The sequence below is a fragment of the Lissotriton vulgaris genome, chromosome 1_1 (genome assembly GCF_964263255.1).
Source record: "Lissotriton vulgaris chromosome 1_1, aLisVul1.2, whole genome shotgun sequence".
Taxonomy (NCBI): Eukaryota; Metazoa; Chordata; class Amphibia; order Caudata; family Salamandridae; genus Lissotriton; species Lissotriton vulgaris.
Window position 1 is genome coordinate 1,025,524,725 of NC_141685.1, and position 16,440 is coordinate 1,025,541,164.

At 46.8% G+C, this 16,440-nt stretch overlaps 1 protein-coding gene across 4 annotated transcripts in view; it reads right to left on the minus strand.

The window, feature by feature from the left end:
• Nucleotides 1–16,440, minus strand: part of SLC44A2 (solute carrier family 44 member 2 (CTL2 blood group)) — a 376,289-nt gene that overhangs the window by 278,186 nt on the left and 81,663 nt on the right. The window contains exon 1 of one of the 4 annotated variants that reach the window (XM_086961734.1): nucleotides 8,934–9,119. The exons of 2 other annotated variants lie outside the window; for them this stretch is intronic. In XM_086961734.1, coding sequence (XP_086817860.1) covers nucleotides 8,934–8,973 — 40 coding nt within the window. In that variant the 5' untranslated portion in view covers nucleotides 8,974–9,119. Of the gene's footprint in view, nucleotides 1–8,933; nucleotides 9,120–16,440 lie in introns of those variants that run through there. One more of the 4 variants, XM_086961751.1, reaches the window with a different exon arrangement.

A 16,440-nucleotide genomic window follows, 5' to 3' on the forward strand; every position in this document is an offset into this window, starting at 1 on the left:
TCTTAGGCGTTAATCAAGCAGAACTAGTTCGTCTCCAGCGGGTGCAAAATGCGGCCGCCAGGATGTTGGTTGGTCTTCCGAAGTTTGTTTCTGTGCGCCGTACTATTCAGGATCTTCACTGGCTGCCCTTGGGGCAAAGAATCAAATTTAAAACCCTTTGTTTAACTTTTAAAATCTTGAAGCTGGCTTCTCCCCCCCATTTTGTCACAATTAATTTGTCATTATGAGCCATCTAGAGTCCTCCGATCCTCAGGGACAAACCTTGCTGTAGTGCCACGTTTTAAAAAAGCAAGGATGGGCGGACGCTCTTTCTCTGTGATGGCAGCAGCTCTCTGGAATTCCCTGCCTGCCTCTCTTCGCTCCATCCCTGATCTGCTCCCGTTCAGAAAAGCCTTGAAGACCTTCTTATTTTCCACTGTTTAGTCTTCTTCTCTGGTTATTAGTTTCCGTGTTGTGTTTTTTACCTTCTCCTAAGCGCCGGGACGCCTCTTGGCTGCGGCATCCGTTGCGCTTTATAAAATAAAATAACATAACATAACATAATAGCCCTCTACGGCGGGCTATAAGGCTATATTATCTGCTGCTTTCGTTACAGGGGTCCAATATTACAGCACTGCTGCAAAACCGGCCCAAGTAACACAAAGGGCCCCCACCCTGCCGGCCCATTGGGAAAAACCTGGTGCCCGCTAGGGCAAGTCCGGCCCTGACAGAGATCATGCTGCAAGGCTTCACAAACAGCTCCTGTACAACACAGACTAGGTCGATGAGTCACTCCCTTTGATGCCCTCGGCACCTCATGTTAGAAATTGGATGCAAGAATACATTTGGCAGTTCCATCCAGGACTCACACTTTGTGCATACTAGGCCAACAAAAGCTCTGGCTTGGGCTCCCGCACGGCCTCCTTGGAGCCAACGGTGTCACGTGGACGGAAACCCAGAAATATTACAAAGAAGAAATACATAAACGCGCCTTACTGATGCACTGTACCCTAGATTTTGCCTGTTTAGGTTACTTCTTTGAAGCTCATCTGCCCACTAGAATGCTGCACTAACCCCACCTCCTCCTGGATGCAACGCACATATCAATATATTTGTTTGTACAGGAATCTAATTAGCTGCCGTATCTGCTGGCCAAGGGTTCAGTCGTAGGAATTATTTTAGCTTGACTCATTGGAGCGAGTTGCCAGACTGCTACTAGGCCCGGAGAATAACTCTAGGGTGCTGGGTCTAGCCCAATATTTCTGCATGGAGTTAACTCTTATTTTATTGCAGTTTTATACAGCGCAAACATGAGAACCAGATGACATTACACATGTTTTAAAGAGATTAAATGATTTGCCCGGAAACACAGAATGTTGATCCGAGACCAGAGCCTGGTTCCCCTTTTCCAAGATTGACAGCGCTGGCCATTAGCCCCACATCTCCATCAAGGTCTTTTTCTGGGACTTGTAACCTGTCCCCTATAAAACACATTCTGAGGGTTACGTACTTCTTATAGTTTTATTCTTTGTTTTGTTTTTTTGTTCTTTTTTGCCAGATGTTCTTCTTATATCAATTAACAACAAGTACAACTTCAGCGCTCTTTGATGAGAACTGTACAGTTATTTCAGAAATTGCTAACAAAAGATTGAGCTCATATACGAAAAAAAGGGATCTGCCCTTCAGAAGCTACCACAGTAAGTGATACGTGCCAGCACCAGATAGGAGTATTATTCGTGAATAAGGAGGAGCTTTCGGTAGAACAAGCATAGTCAAAGCCAATGGTGATTGTCTATGTGAGCGCTATCGGCTTTGCCAAAGGCTTCTAAAGATATTGTACAGCAGCGAGGTTTGTGCAGCATAGCTAAAAGTTATAAAAAGAAAACAGCTATAAGCACTATTTTTACCTTCCCGCATAATTATTTCAATAACTTGTACAGTGATTTTTTTATTTATATAAAAAACTTTTAGCCATGCTGCTCTACAACATGGCTAAAATACATTAGCAAAGCCAACAGCCCTCACATTGGCAAGACCTATTGGCTTTGCCAATGCGGGATTATTACTTATTTGCCTGAGTAAACCGAAATAGCAGGCGAAGATCAGCAATCACAAGCAAGGGAAGCCTATGGGAGAAATTCAATAGAAAGCTAGCAAGTAAAGATGAAAAGGAAAACAACCAATGGTATGCTGTGGGCGTTTCTACGCCCACTGTATGCAAAAAAACTTTCACACAACAGCGCATGCACGTTAGGAGGAGAGACCTAAAAATGCATTTCAAAACAATACAAACGGAGAAAGCAACACAGAAACTGGGAAACAAAATTAATTATCCTGAAACGCTTAATCAGACTGCATTCAAAACGAAAGTTTGTATTTGCTCAGGTAAGACACAGTACATTTACGGTGATAAACAATATGAGAAAAAAGATGGATATAAAAATTAGGAATGGAGATAGCAACACGCAGACAGTCAAACAAACGCTTAATCAGACTGCATTAATATGAAAGTTTGCTTTTGCCAATGTAATGCAACATGCATGGGCGGTTATAAACAATGTGAAAAATAAAAAAAGTGTATTAAAAAAAATACGTCAGAAAGGAGAAACCAGCTCGAAGACGAGCAAACACATTACAAGCTAAAAGTCAAACATTTTAAATGTTTTTGGTACAAAGAAGATTATGTCCTCTAGCACAGATTTATTAAAAAAAAAAAAAAAAACAATTAAAAAAAAACACACAACAACAACAAAGGGATGACTATGCTCCAGGGAGAGGGAAAAAACTCAAAAGCAAGTAAAGCCGATGGGAGGCAACAATTAGTAAGCTAGCACTTGAGTAATAAAAACAAACACAACCAATGGTATGCTGTGGGCGGGCACAAAGACCACTGTACACAAAATACATCTTGCAGCAGCGCATGCACTGTTGTAGGCGAGACCTAAAAAGCAATAAACCAGTGGTAGGAGCAACTGGAGTGAAGGTAGACAGTACTTTTGGTGCAGTACACATTCAGCCTATGAAACATCTATCAAGCGCAGACTACCACAAAGCTCGAAAGAATGCAGTACAATAAATGTTTTGAGACGCGCCTATACTGCCAGGTGAACTACAGAGATCTTACATCACACAAGTACAGTAGTCAGCTTTGTCACTAATGAGCCACAGCGAAAATAGAACAGGTAGCCTTCCAGGGCTCAAAAACTTATAGAAGATCCGATTTCCATACCAACGCAGGGAGGAAAGAGTTACAGATTGCGAGACTTGAAACTTTGCCAGCTCACCCTGAGATCTTTTGTACCTCGGTTGGATGATGGCCCACTTGCTTGATTCGCCAACCTTGGACTTCTTGACAGAAGGTAGTGGGGCACACATACACTGGTCAGGAAGGCCATCTCCAGGAAAGGCTGGGTAGGGTTGGTTAAAGAACATGCATCTTAGGGTCTGGTTTAGTGGTGAATAGTCAGAGCTTCAGGTTAGGTGAGTTGGGTTCATCGAAGGGAGGATTGGGCTCAGTGTTGTGTGGGATCAAATATGGATAGGAGAAGCTGAGGTTAAAAAAGCTCTGCGACAGCTGGCTGGTGTGCAGGGATGGCAATAAAGGATCATGAGCGAGTTGGGTCCAAAGACTGATTGAAGTGCACAGCTAGGTGTTGTCTGGGTTCAACAATGGATGGACAGGGCGTGTTAATTGGATACGATGATTGATGCGGCAGGCTTGCGTTGACTTGATGTAGGACAGGCTCTGTGCTGTTTGTCCAATAATGGTTAGGCGAGGGTCGATGTTGGGTGGGCTCAATGGTGCACATTAAGGGCTCAGACATGGGCGGAGGACAGGCCTGGCCCGCACGGAGTCAGTCTAGATTAAGCATTAAGAATGCATGTCTGGTTATGATAGATGGACATGGCTCATTGTTGGATTGGTGGACCTCAACAATGGACTATCACAGCTGAACACTGATGGCATGGTGTTAGGTTTCAGAGTGGCCCAATGTAGGACCATTTGAGTTCAAAGACGGGCTGAACTCAAAGGGTGCAAGGTTAAATGATGAAAGGGCAGGGCTCAGTTTGTTTGGTGTGTTAGGTTTAAAGATCAACAGGTGTGGTTCAGTGATGGGTGGTGAAGGATTCCATTAAAGTTGTTTTTTACAACAGACACGAAGTACGGTGGGTACGCCCAGACGCGGGCCCCATGCACATTGAGCCATAGGTCTCAAGGTGTATCTCACGGATGAGGCACAAGTAGGTCAAAACCTGTCTGGTAGTGCCTGTGTTCCCATCTGGAGGGGACTTGGTCCAGCAGTTCGGGCTGCACTGTTTCTACTGGACAAGGAGCATGCCATATTTGCATAAGATATAACTGTCTTAAATGGCACAGTAGGCGATGGTCTGGGATGTGGCCCGGGGAACTGTCAGTGGCTGAGATAACGTCAAACACTTCTTCCATCGCCTTGTTGTTTTTACAGAGAATGACAGATGCGATGTTCTTAGTGTCTGGTGCCTTGGATTCAATTTTAGACAGTTGTGGCTCAGTGTTCGATGCTGTAAACGATTGATAGGAATGGTGAGTGTTGGATGGGTTGAAGGGTAGATGGGCGTGGGTCAGTATTGGACGGTTTGAAGAGTGGATGGATGGCCGTGGCTCAGTGTTGGATAGGTTGATGGGTGGAGGGGGGTGGGTCAGTGTTGGATGGTTTGAAGGGTGAAGGATGGATGGGCTGAAGGGTGATGGATGGGCGTGGTGAGTGTTGGATGGGTTGCAGGGTGGATAGCAGTGGGTCAGTGTTGAGTGGTTTGAAGTCCCCATGGAATGGAAGACTGCGGTAGTAAACCCAATTAGGAAGAAGGCGACCCTACCCTGGACGGATCTAACTAACCTCCGACCTATCTCTCTCCTGCCTTACATCGGCAAGTTAACAGAGAAGCACGTGAACACCCATTTTTCTAACTATATCGAGACAGCGGATGGCCTAGATCCCTCGCAATCGGGTTTTAGGCCCAACCATAGCACCGAATCCGCCCTACTGGCTGTCACCAATAACATCAGGATGACGCTTGACAGTGGAGGGTCCATGATTCTGGTGCTATTGGACTTATCCGCTGCCTTCGACACGGTGTCTCACGATTTGCTTCTCTGCCGGCTGAGAGAGATAGGATTGGGAGGTATGGCCCTGTCCTGGATGGAGAGCTTTCTTTCCGGTCGTTCTCAGGAAGTCAGATTGGGCTCCCATAAATCCACCGCCAGGGAGCTCACCAGGGGTGTGCCACAGGGCTCATGCTTGAGCCCCACATTGTTTAATGTATATGTGGCCCCCCTGGCTGACTTAGTGAGATCGTTTGGGTTTATACCGGTGTCCTACGCCGATGACACCCAACTTCTGTTCCCCTTTAAGACCTTCTCCCCTGCTTTACAAAGAACATTTGCAGAAGGAATGAGGGCAGTGTCCAAATGGATGGCCAACAACTGCCTACAGTGCAACGTGACTAAGACCGAGGTTGTACTTTATGGGGAAGCAGGAACATTATGGTCCAGTGATTGGTGGCCTGGTGAACTAGGACCCACCCCAATCCCCAAGCAGACCATAAGAAATCTAGGAGTGTTATTTGATCAGTCACTGACTTTTAAAGATCATGTCAACCAGGTTGCTGGTACCTGTTTTGGGGTTATCTCTCTGTTGAGAAGGGTGTTTCCTTTTCTCCCAGATCACCACAGAAAGACCTTGGTCCAGGCTCTGGTCGTTAGCAGACTGGACTACTGTAATGGCCTTCTTTTGTCATCTAATGAAGGCCAATTTAACAAGCTACAGGTGGTCCAGAATACGGCTGCGAGGTTAGTCATGAATGCTCCACCTAGGACTCCCTCCCAGCCACTGTTGACGGAATTGCACTGGCTGCCAGTACGACTGCGGACCAAATTTAAAATCTTGTGCACAATTCACAAATGCCTGATGGGGATAGGCCCGAAATTTCTCAGCACAGTCTTTACACCATATGTCCCGGGCCGTGCACTACGATCCAGCAACCTCCAACTCCTCAAGGTTCCCAAGATTAAAAAAGCCCGTCAAGGAGGTAGGGCTCTGGCCTATACTGGACCTGTTCTGTGGAACACCCTTACCCTCTCACTAAAGCTCAGCTCTGATCACTTATCTTTTCGTAAAACCCGGAAAACCTACCTCTTCTCTAGCATTTAATTTTATTCCCCCACTATCTATTGGTATTGTCCGGGTACAGTAGCAGGTTTCCCCTGGATGGCAAAGCGCAGAGATACCCCTTCGGGGGTCTATTCAGGCGCTATAGAAGCATATAAATAAGGATGGGTGGCCGTGGGTCAATGTTGGACAGTTTGAAGAGTGGATGGGCGTGGGTCCGTGTGGGATGGGTTGAAGTTTGGATGGGCATGGGTCAGTGTTGGATGGGTTGACAGTTGGATGGGCGTGGCTCAGTATTGGACGGGTTGAAGAGTGGATAGCAGTGGGTCAGTGTTGGACGGTTTGAAGGTTGGATTTATGGGCATGGGTCAGTGTTGGATGGGTTGACGGTTGGATGGGCCAGTGTTGGATGGGTTGAAGGGTGAAGGCTGGATGGGCGTGGGTCAGTGTTGGATGGGTTGCCAGGTGGATGGCAGTGGGTCAGTGCTGTTGGATTGAAGGGTGGATGGGCGTGGCTCAGTGTGGGATGGGTTGGAGAGTGGATAACAGTGGGTCAGTGTTGGACGGTTTGAAGGTTGGATTTATGGGCATGGGTCAGTGTTGGACAGTTTGAAGAGTAGGGGGGCGTGGGTCAATGTGGGATGGGTTGAAGATTGGATGGACATGGGTCAGTTTTGGATGGGTAGACGGTTGGATGGGCGTAGCTCAGTGTTGGATGGGTTGAAGAGAGGATAGCAGTGGGTTAGGATGGGTTGCAGGGTGGCTAGCAGTAGGTCAGTGCGGGTTGGATTGAAGAGTGGATGGTCATGGCTCAGAGTGGATAGCAGTAGGTCAGTGTTGAGCGGTTTGAAGGTTGATGGACGGGCGTGGGTCAGTGTTGGACAGTTTGAAGGGTAGATGGGCATCGGTCAGTGTGGGATGGTTTGAAGGTTAGATGGGCATGGGTCATTGTTGGATGGGTTGACGGTTGGATGGGTGTGGCTCAGTGTTGCACAGGTTGAAGAGTGGATATCAGTGGATCCGTGTTGGACGGTTTGAAGGGCGAATGGATGGGCGTAGGTCAGTGTTGGACGGTTTGAAGGGTGGATAGGCGTGGGTCAGTGTGGGATGGGCATGGGTCAGTGTGGGATGGGCATGGGTCAGTGTGGGATGGGTTGAAGAGTGGATGGAAGTGGGTCCGTGTTGGACAGTTTGAAGGTTGGATTTATGGGCATGGGTCAGTGTTGGATGGATTGACGGTTGGATGGGCATGGGTCAGTGTTGAATGGGTTGAAGGGTGAAGGATGGATGGGCGTGGGTCCGTTTTGGATGGGTTGAAGGGTGGATGGCAGTGGGTCAGTGCTGGTTGGATTGAAGGGAGGATGGGCGTGGCTCAGTGTCAGTGGGTCCGTGTTGGACGGTTTGAAGGGTGAATGGATGGGCGTGGGTCAGTGTTGGACGGTTTGAAGGGTGGATAGGCATGGGTCAGTGTGGGATGGGCATGGGTCAGTGTGGGATGGGTTGAAGAGTGGATGGAAGTGGGTCCGTGTTGGACAGTTTGAAGGTTGGATTTATGGGCATGGGTCAGTGTTGGATGGGTTGACGGTTGGATGGGCATGGGTCAGTGTTGAATGGGTTGAAGGGTGAAGGATGGATGGGTGTGGGTCAGTTTTGGATGGGTTGAAGGGTGGATGGCAGTGGGTCAGTGCTGGTTGGATTGAAGGGAGGATGGGCGTGGCTCAGTGTGGGATGGGTTGAAGAGTGGGTCAGCGTTGGACGGTTTGAAGGTAGGATTTATGGGCGTGGGTCAGTGTTGGACGGTGTGAAGGGTGGAGGGGCGTGGGTCAGTGTGGGATATGTTGGATGGGCGTGGCTCGGTGTTGGAGAGGTTGAAGAGTGGATAGCAGTGGGTCAGTGTTGGATAGATTGAAGGGTGGATGGGCATGGGTCAGTGTTGGATAGGTTGAAGGGTGGGTGGATGGATGGATGGATGGATGGATGGGCTGGGTCGGTGTTGGATGGGCGTGGCTCAGTGTTGGATAGATTGAAGGGTGGATGGGCTTGGGCCAGTGTTGGACAGGTGGAAGGGTGAAGGATGGATGGGCATGGGTCAGTGTTGGCAGGGTTAAATCATGCAACAGGCCACGCTTAGTGCTGGGTGCAGTCGAGAAGGTTCAATGCTGGTCATGCATAGCTGTCCGGGGCGCTGACCTGGGCTCAGTCATGAATCAGCATGGCTTGATGTCGAAGGTTTTTGGGGCACGGTTTGTTTTGCTTGAAATCGGCAAGACTGGCGAGAGCAGGTGCTGTTTGATGGACAGGGTTCAGTATTAGGTGTAGGACACAGCACTCTGATGGCTCTGAGCAGCAGGCGACACCCCGCCATATGAACATAACACACCCCATATGAACATAACACACCCCCTTCTAAGCCCAGCAGCCCTCCAACCGCAGAACAGGCGGAGACGTGAGGTAATAGCGGCTTCCCACGGGTATTGTTTAATAGGTAGACAGACTGAGCCCCCTCCTATGCCCCTCCCCCTATCCTTCAGCAGCCACCAAAGGCTCGCAGAGGCAAACAGCGCCCACGCCTCCTCGGGCTCGTAAATATTTCAAGAGTGCTCAGTAGGTTCGAGTGCATACTGCGGAGACCAGCCAGTGGAAATCAAAGGCACGGTAACTTAGCGGTCGATCAGACATCTACAGAGCGTGGATAAGGTGCGAAGGATGATCCGATCCCACGCTTCCGGGGCACATCTTGTTAGCACATGCCCATCATGCCTTACCGCCCTCCTTGAACCACTAAAGTCCCCACCCAGGCCATACCGTGCTTCCCGTAGTAATTCTCGTCTTCGGTGCCCCCCATGCTGGCTGAAGGCCGCACCCTGGATCCCAGCCTGCTTTCACTCGGCGACCCTGCAAACTCTGCCGTGCGCTCCCTTCCCACTCCTCGCCAGTCGGTCTGAAGCCCTTCAATCCACCCGCAGGCCTTCCTCCCTGCATCCACCCTCCTTTCTGGTCAGGTGGTGCCGGGTCCTCCAATGAACGCAGACGGGAACTCCCACAGTGATCTAACCTGAGAGAAAAACACACACTGTAGGGAGGCCCTCCTGCGCGCCGCACCCTCCTCCTGCAGAAACTGCACCTAAAATAGGCAGCACGGACCATAGTGAGGGGTTACGTGCGCGCAGACATTCGTGTCATTGCGCATGCACGAGAAGCGCATTCTGGTACTTGTAGTCTTGCTGCACAGTAACTCTGCACATACTGTAACCCGGGCTCTGCTCACTCCCCAAACAGCACTGATTTATATTGTATTGTATTGAAAGCAGTTTATTTAAGAATCCTGCTTGACCGCTCGCAAGCGTGTCTGTCGACTAGCATTGCATTCACACTTCTCAAAACAAAGCAGCTAATGTAGGGTGCTGATCTGCCCCACTGTCGTAAATCAAGCCAAGCCAATTAAAGTCATATCTCCGGTTATCGTACAACTTTTTTCACATTACACCCAACAACGTTATCAGAAATCAAGTCATAACACTTTTCGTCATAACTCATTGGCTTGGCAAATCATACCCTGCAGTCTTTAGGAGCTGGGGCTATTCAGCTATCGGCAGGGGTGTGGACAGGCGCGCAACGCCCTTTGGGTTCAAAGGGCTGCATCCCCCCACTCCTGTGTGGCAGCGGGGCTGAGACAGCTTCCCGGGCGCACACACACAGCCCCACCCGAGTACCTCACAGGTCATTAAAAGACCATTTGCTTGTTAATGAGACTTTGTTGGTTTTTCACCCCTTCTTAGAGCCCCTGCTTCTCCACTCTGCCTTTTGCTGAAAGAATTAGCGCCCCCACTCAAATTGTTTCTTAGTGCCCCCCTCCGAAATTTGGCTCTAGCTGCGCCTCTGGGTGAGGGTGCTTACTCTGCCCTTGGTAAGGTAAGTCCACTTTGTCTGTCCCCCTTACGCGACAGGGTGTGGCCCTAAGCTGTTCCTTGCACAGACTGACGTTGGTACATGCTGATACCGTACTGCGAAATTGAAGTCTTTGTCCTTTAATTTCTCCTCATTTCTTTGTCAAATTTTTTTTTTGGGTGTGGGTAGTTGGTTTTTAGATCACCTCACCAGTCCTGCTTCTTGACCTATCATCTTCTTCTCTGGTTGTCGGATTCCTTCTGACAGTGGTGTGTTTGGGCTACCAGGGCAGTAGTCTCATTACTCCACATTTATTTTGAATTTTTAAGCCCCCATTTTGGTTTGGGAATGATCTGTGACACTTTGCAACAGGTGAAGTTAGTTCACACGGTCAACGCTGTGGTGGGTCGCAGGTAGTGGTCAAAAGAGCTTGCAGAAATGTCAGCAAGTTTCTTGAATGATGGGTTTTCCTTTTGATCTAGTCCTTTGTTGAATTTCTCGTTGAGTTTACAGAGATGGTCGTCCAATAGCTCAACACCTAGATCTTTATGGAGGTCAGCTAGAGCACCTGCTGCTATCCTTGTTCTGTAATGTCTGCAGAGGCTTCCAATACTTCATCTGGCAACCGCTCCACACCAGTGAAGCATATGTCATTGTTGGTCAAAAAATTGATTTGATTGTATGCACCTTGCTCTGCATATGTATTGACTTGGTCCTCAGAAGTGGTTACAATGCAGCCAGTTTGGTTGATGCTTTCTGACAAGTCTTCTCAATGTGGTTTCTCTAGCTAAATTTGGAGTCAAGTGTTACCCCTAGGTAGAAGCTGCTGTTCACCCCTTTATTTCCTCTCTATTGAGGCAGCTCTGTGGGTGCTTTTTGATCTGCTTTCTGTTGAATAATGTTGCTGTTGTTTTCGCTTGTGTTGATGGTTATCTGTCAGTCACTGTACCATCCAGAGAGTCTGCTCAGTGATATTTCAAGGTTCATAGCTGCTTCACTTGCACTGCAAGAGTGGGAGATGACTGCAACATCATCGGTGGATAGAGCAAGGTCTGTTTTTTTAAAGTCCATGGGAATATAATTTGTAAATAGATTAAAGAGAATTGGCCCAAGAATTGATCCTGTTCAACATTCCTCTCGTACCGCCACATAAAGGTGCGTTCTGCCAGGTAGCAAGTCAGCAGGTTACCAGGTAGCTTGGAAACTTGAGCTTAATAAGCTGATAGATAAGTCCTCTGTGCCATTCTCAGTCAAATGCTTTGGCTACATCCAGGAAGACATCTCCAGTTGATCTGTTGATGTATCCTTAACCTGTTTTCCAGGCTGCGGTTTATATTGGGGTCACTTTCCACCCGATCGGTCAGTTAAAATCTCGCCCCCACACATTGGCCTGAGCGGTTTGCGCTCTTTGTTTTGAGTTTGGTACCTTTTAGCCTTGCAGGCGATTGGTTTGGGGGGTAATTGTGGGGGCACATGGTTCATGCAAACAGCATGAAACAAAAACATCTGGACTGGGGAAGTACTCATGTATGGAAGTTGATAAAGTTGAAAGCTTTGACTTCTCACATATAGTAAGAAACAGCTTGAGACCGCTTGAGTGGGAGAACACCGCTTGAGTGGGAGAACTCCGCTCTCCTGCCAGCACATTTGGGGGATCTTTGGATTGGGTGACCAATTGTTTACCTTCTGTACAGGACAGCTTTTAAGTTTCTGGGATGCATGCGCAAGGAGCTTATCTAATCTTGTTTATTTTATCTGCATTCTGGGACATATAGCCCTGAGTTTGTAATAGAATACAAGACTACAAGTCCCAGAATGCAAAGTGAATAACTTTTTATGCATGAGCTATGCAAGCACACAGCTGGGAAAATTGAGAGCTCCACGTACAAACCAAAAAAAGACAATACTCACAAGCAAACACTGTTCACCATATGACTCCACTTGAGCAGGGGCCATTGATTCAAGCTCTGGGCTTTTAGTTTCCAAACCAGTGTTTTCAAGTGTGTTAGTCCATATGGCTCGGCTGAGTGAACCAATTCTACAACTCCCAAAGTGCATTAAATTGTTAAAGGTAAGCTTCGAAGTAGAAACTGCAGTTCTTGATGGCATGGAGTCATCTGGTAAACATACCTGGGAGGAGTAGAGACTGTCAGATACTTTCTCCTACTCCGTTCAGCATGCAAAGAATCTCAGGACACTTATTGGTATACTGTCTGTGCACAGAGAGGTACAGCTCTGCATATTACTTGTGAAAACAGGAGACTGATCTCCAGCATCGGTCCATACATGTTAACGCATGAGACAGGGGAGATAAAAACACAGCCCTGCCAAGGAAACCGCCTACAAAAGTAACACACAAAAGTGTTATTCCTGAAACACTGTATGCACTTTGTTCACTCAGTCAATACCAGTCTGACTACTTATACCCATGCAGTAGTATGTATTTGTACTGGGATGTGAGTATGGGCATTCCTACACTGTAGGGAGAGCAGCGTCTGAAGATATGCAAGGAGGGGCTGGGGAAGAAAATGTGTCTCCCGTAGGGCAGCCATTTGTAGAGGAAAACGGTAAAGAGTAATATGTCAACACTACCTAGCTGCTGTAAGGTAGTGCCTCTTTTTGTATGGTCACCCTCCAAGTTTTGGACTGATACTGCTGGTATTTCGACTTAGAGAGTGCTCTGATCTTAAAGTGTGTATGCTTGAGTGGCTTATCCCAATGGGCATAAGCTAACAGATTTGTAAAACCCTAGTATATGGTACCCGGGTGGCCAGGGCCTTTAAGTTAGAGGTCAGCCCAGGAACTGCAGCACTGGTTGTGCCACCCTGAGCAGAACAAGGGTAAAACAGGGCTTCCAGTCTGCAACTGCAGACTGGACGGGCAGTTTTAAACTGCTAACTCAACTTTGCCATTTCAAGCAATGGCATAGTCCAATTCTCTCTATTTAATACATGTAAGTCACCCCTTAGGCAGGCCTATATATAGGCATATAGAACCCTAGGCAGGATGTCGTATATTTTAAAGTTATACATGTACTTTTACGTGTTTCAGCAGTAAAAAACAGCGATTGCCATTTAGACTCTTCGAAAAGGCTAGAAGCCTTGTGGGCAAGTTCAGAGTGCATTGTAACTAAACTTGGATTCTTATCACAACATCTGGTATGTAACTGAACAGGGACACATCCACGTCTACTTCAAGAGATTTTCTACGATTCATAGTACTTCTTTTACTTTCTAAAACTATCTCTTATATTCGTCAAAGACCTCTGCTGACTGACCATTTAAATCGCTTTATTTACATTTTCATGGTCTCGAGTGTAACTCCTCGAGAGAATCTAAGCAAGAACTGTTACAATAATAAACACTGCCCTACACGGAGGAAAGCCCGGAAATGGACAGTCACGTGGAGCCAATGTTTGTTTTGATTTACAGAGTTATCTAAATCACTTGGGGACAGAAGCAGTGTCCAGCTGGCTCAATGCATCTGCTGCTTCTTATCACTGCTACTGGCAGAATGTTTTTGCTTCAAGAGCCCCTCGCACGCTCTGCTGCCTGGGTATCACTGGGGATCTGTGTATGAGGTACCACGTTTGACTGTCCGCCTCAAACGCCTCCGAAAATTAATTCTCAGTGAAGTTTGCTGCATTTCAGACCTTTTTTTAAAATCAGTCAGAATGTTAGATTTGCATTGTTATTATTAGCAGCAGCATTATTGACATTATTAGTGGTAGTTCAATGATTTACTATACTAGTCAAAGGATGTGGCGTTACGGCCAGAGCTGCCGACTTTGGAACTGGGGAACCAGGTTTGAGTCCTGGCGTTGGCTCAGCATCCTGTGATCCTGGGCCCATCAATTAATCTCCCTGTGCGTATTAAATGAATGTGACTTTGTGTAATGTAACTGGGGCCACAACTGGCATGTACGCCCTTGGAGCACACTGGTATTACAGAAGGTGCCGCAGACATTTATATGGCCCTGTCTGTAATAGTGATAATGCTGGTGCACATGTAGCGCCAGCACTATCCTGAAAGGATGTTCCCTCATTTGCACTGGGGCCTGGCCCCGTGCAAATGAGGGAATTTCTTTGCCTCTGCACCCACTCAGTATTATGGACTGGTGCGCAGATGGCAAATATGCCGTTAGGAGGCGCACTGAAAGTGCACCACAAAAAGGTGGTGTATTTTTAGTGCTTCTCCTAAAGGCAGCCCTGGGGGGGGGGGGGGGGGGGAAGAAGAGGGTTGGAAGGGATGACAGCAACAAGTAATAGAGCTGTTAGCAAAGCCAACGGGTCCACCAGACTTGCACCTTAATATGAGATGGGCCCTCGATTCCTCCTGAGAGATAATGTCTTTTAGTCATGCGGATTATGGAGCCTGGATAAAAGTTAGAAACCAAATCGCTATGATGTGGCCAGCACTGGAGATTTGGTCAACAGGAGGGTGGGGGAGGTAGGAGAGAGAAAGCAACAAGGACAACAGTAGGGTAGGAGGTGGAAGGAAGAAGCAACATGAACAATGGGGGTGGGAGGGAAAAGGCAACATGGATAACTGGGGTGGGAGGGAATTAACAACGATGACAGAAGAAGAAAGAAAAATAACAGTACCTCAATCAGAGCATAAGCAGCGGAAGGAAAGTAATCAAAATGAAGCAATTAGTACTTAGTCCATGCCCCAAACAAAAGAAGAAGGAGTGGAACGGGCACATGCTAGCCAATTAGTAGGTAGTAAATAAGAGCCAACGAATGGTAAGCAATGGGTGGGTTCCACGCCCTTTATAGTAAACAAAATGTCTTGCAATTGACATCTGTCTTAGGCAAGATCTAAAAAGTACCTCAATCTGAGTGAGACCAGACACCTATAAAGAAATCAATCAGTACTTCATCCATGTTCCAGCAACAGGACAAAGGGACACGAAGAGAAGGTGAAACCGGATGTGTTGACCTGACCAACGAGAAGAAAGGAAACGAGAGTGACAATGAAGCCAACCAATGGTAAGTAATGGGCAGGCTTTTAGCCTCCTTTTATTTTAAGTTAATAGCAGATCTTCACAAGTTCATTTGCTGTCTCGTGCGAGACTTAAAATACTCCACAAGGACAGTGCTATATTATGTAGGCAGCTGTTGTATGTCACCACCAAATAAATGGACACTGGAGGGAGCTGGATTGCAGGAAATGACCTAAAATTCATTCAAATTTTGGCTAGGAACAGGCGGATGTATGAGTTCAAAATCATACAGCTTTGAAAACAGGCAGAAGTCTACTAACAACACAGGCATGCCAATAGGCTTTTTGGTGTGTGTATGTTCTTGTTCAGCATAAAGAAGCAATTACTTTTTTTCTGTTTCTAAGGGTCTGCGCTTTAGATTTTGGGGTGATGGAAGGGATGATCCAAGGCACTCTTTTCATCCTTGGATCAATGAGTATTGTGTGAGTCCATACATTTGACTGGTCCTAACCTCGATTTGATAATCTTAAGTGTCATTTGAAAAAAGAAATATGACTCTGGAAGTCTTACTTTCCTTGCCCTAACCTATTTTAGGCTTTAAAAAACACCAGGTCATGAACTAAATAGAATGTGAAAAACTTTACATTTAATCATAAAAAAGCTGGGACCCCACTTAGATATACAACTGTACATACCTACTGCAGAAAAACTTTTTTTAAAAACTTATTCTGTGTTGTTAACATACAGAAGCCACTAGACCTTTTCTGATAAATTCTACCTAGGAATTTATTCTTTTAAATGGAAATCAGAAACCCTCCCTTATCGTGAAAGACTGTTGTACGCCCATCTCTAAATTTACCCTTTGTTTTGGATGAGGTGGAACTGGAGCTTTTGAAGGCCAGTTTTTGGAGGTTCACTATCATCTCTGTCAATCTCCAGCTCTATTGAGTGTATTTTCAGCAGAAGCTGATACATAAGGAGAAACACAAAGAAACATAGAGAGACTGAGCAAGAGAATAAAAAGCTGGACTGGGTTGAATATTTTTGAAAGGTCCGCTTTTGATTTCTAGGGCCATCAAGTCTGGACCTGCCTGTGTGTTGGGCGGGAGAGATTGCGGTGCCTTGTACAGCCCTCCCAAGTTTCCCAGGTCCATGTGTGATGTGTTTTTTTTTATTCTGTGAGTTGTAGCCTTTACATTTTTCATTATACAACAGAACTACAAGCCCCAGATTTCGAAGAAAAAACCTAGAGTGGAGCAGCACATTGCACATGGACCTGGGAAACTTGACAGCTGTGCACAGTGTGTCTGGATCAAGTATGTCTGAATCAAGGTTTAGAAGTAATTGTGTCTATTTCCCAGCACCATCAGGGCCAACTTTTAGGTGGGAGATCAAGAGACCTACATTACACCTAAGTCCGGCAAAATTTCAGTTACACTGGTGAAATCTTATATAATTTCTGCATTTCGCGAACCTTGC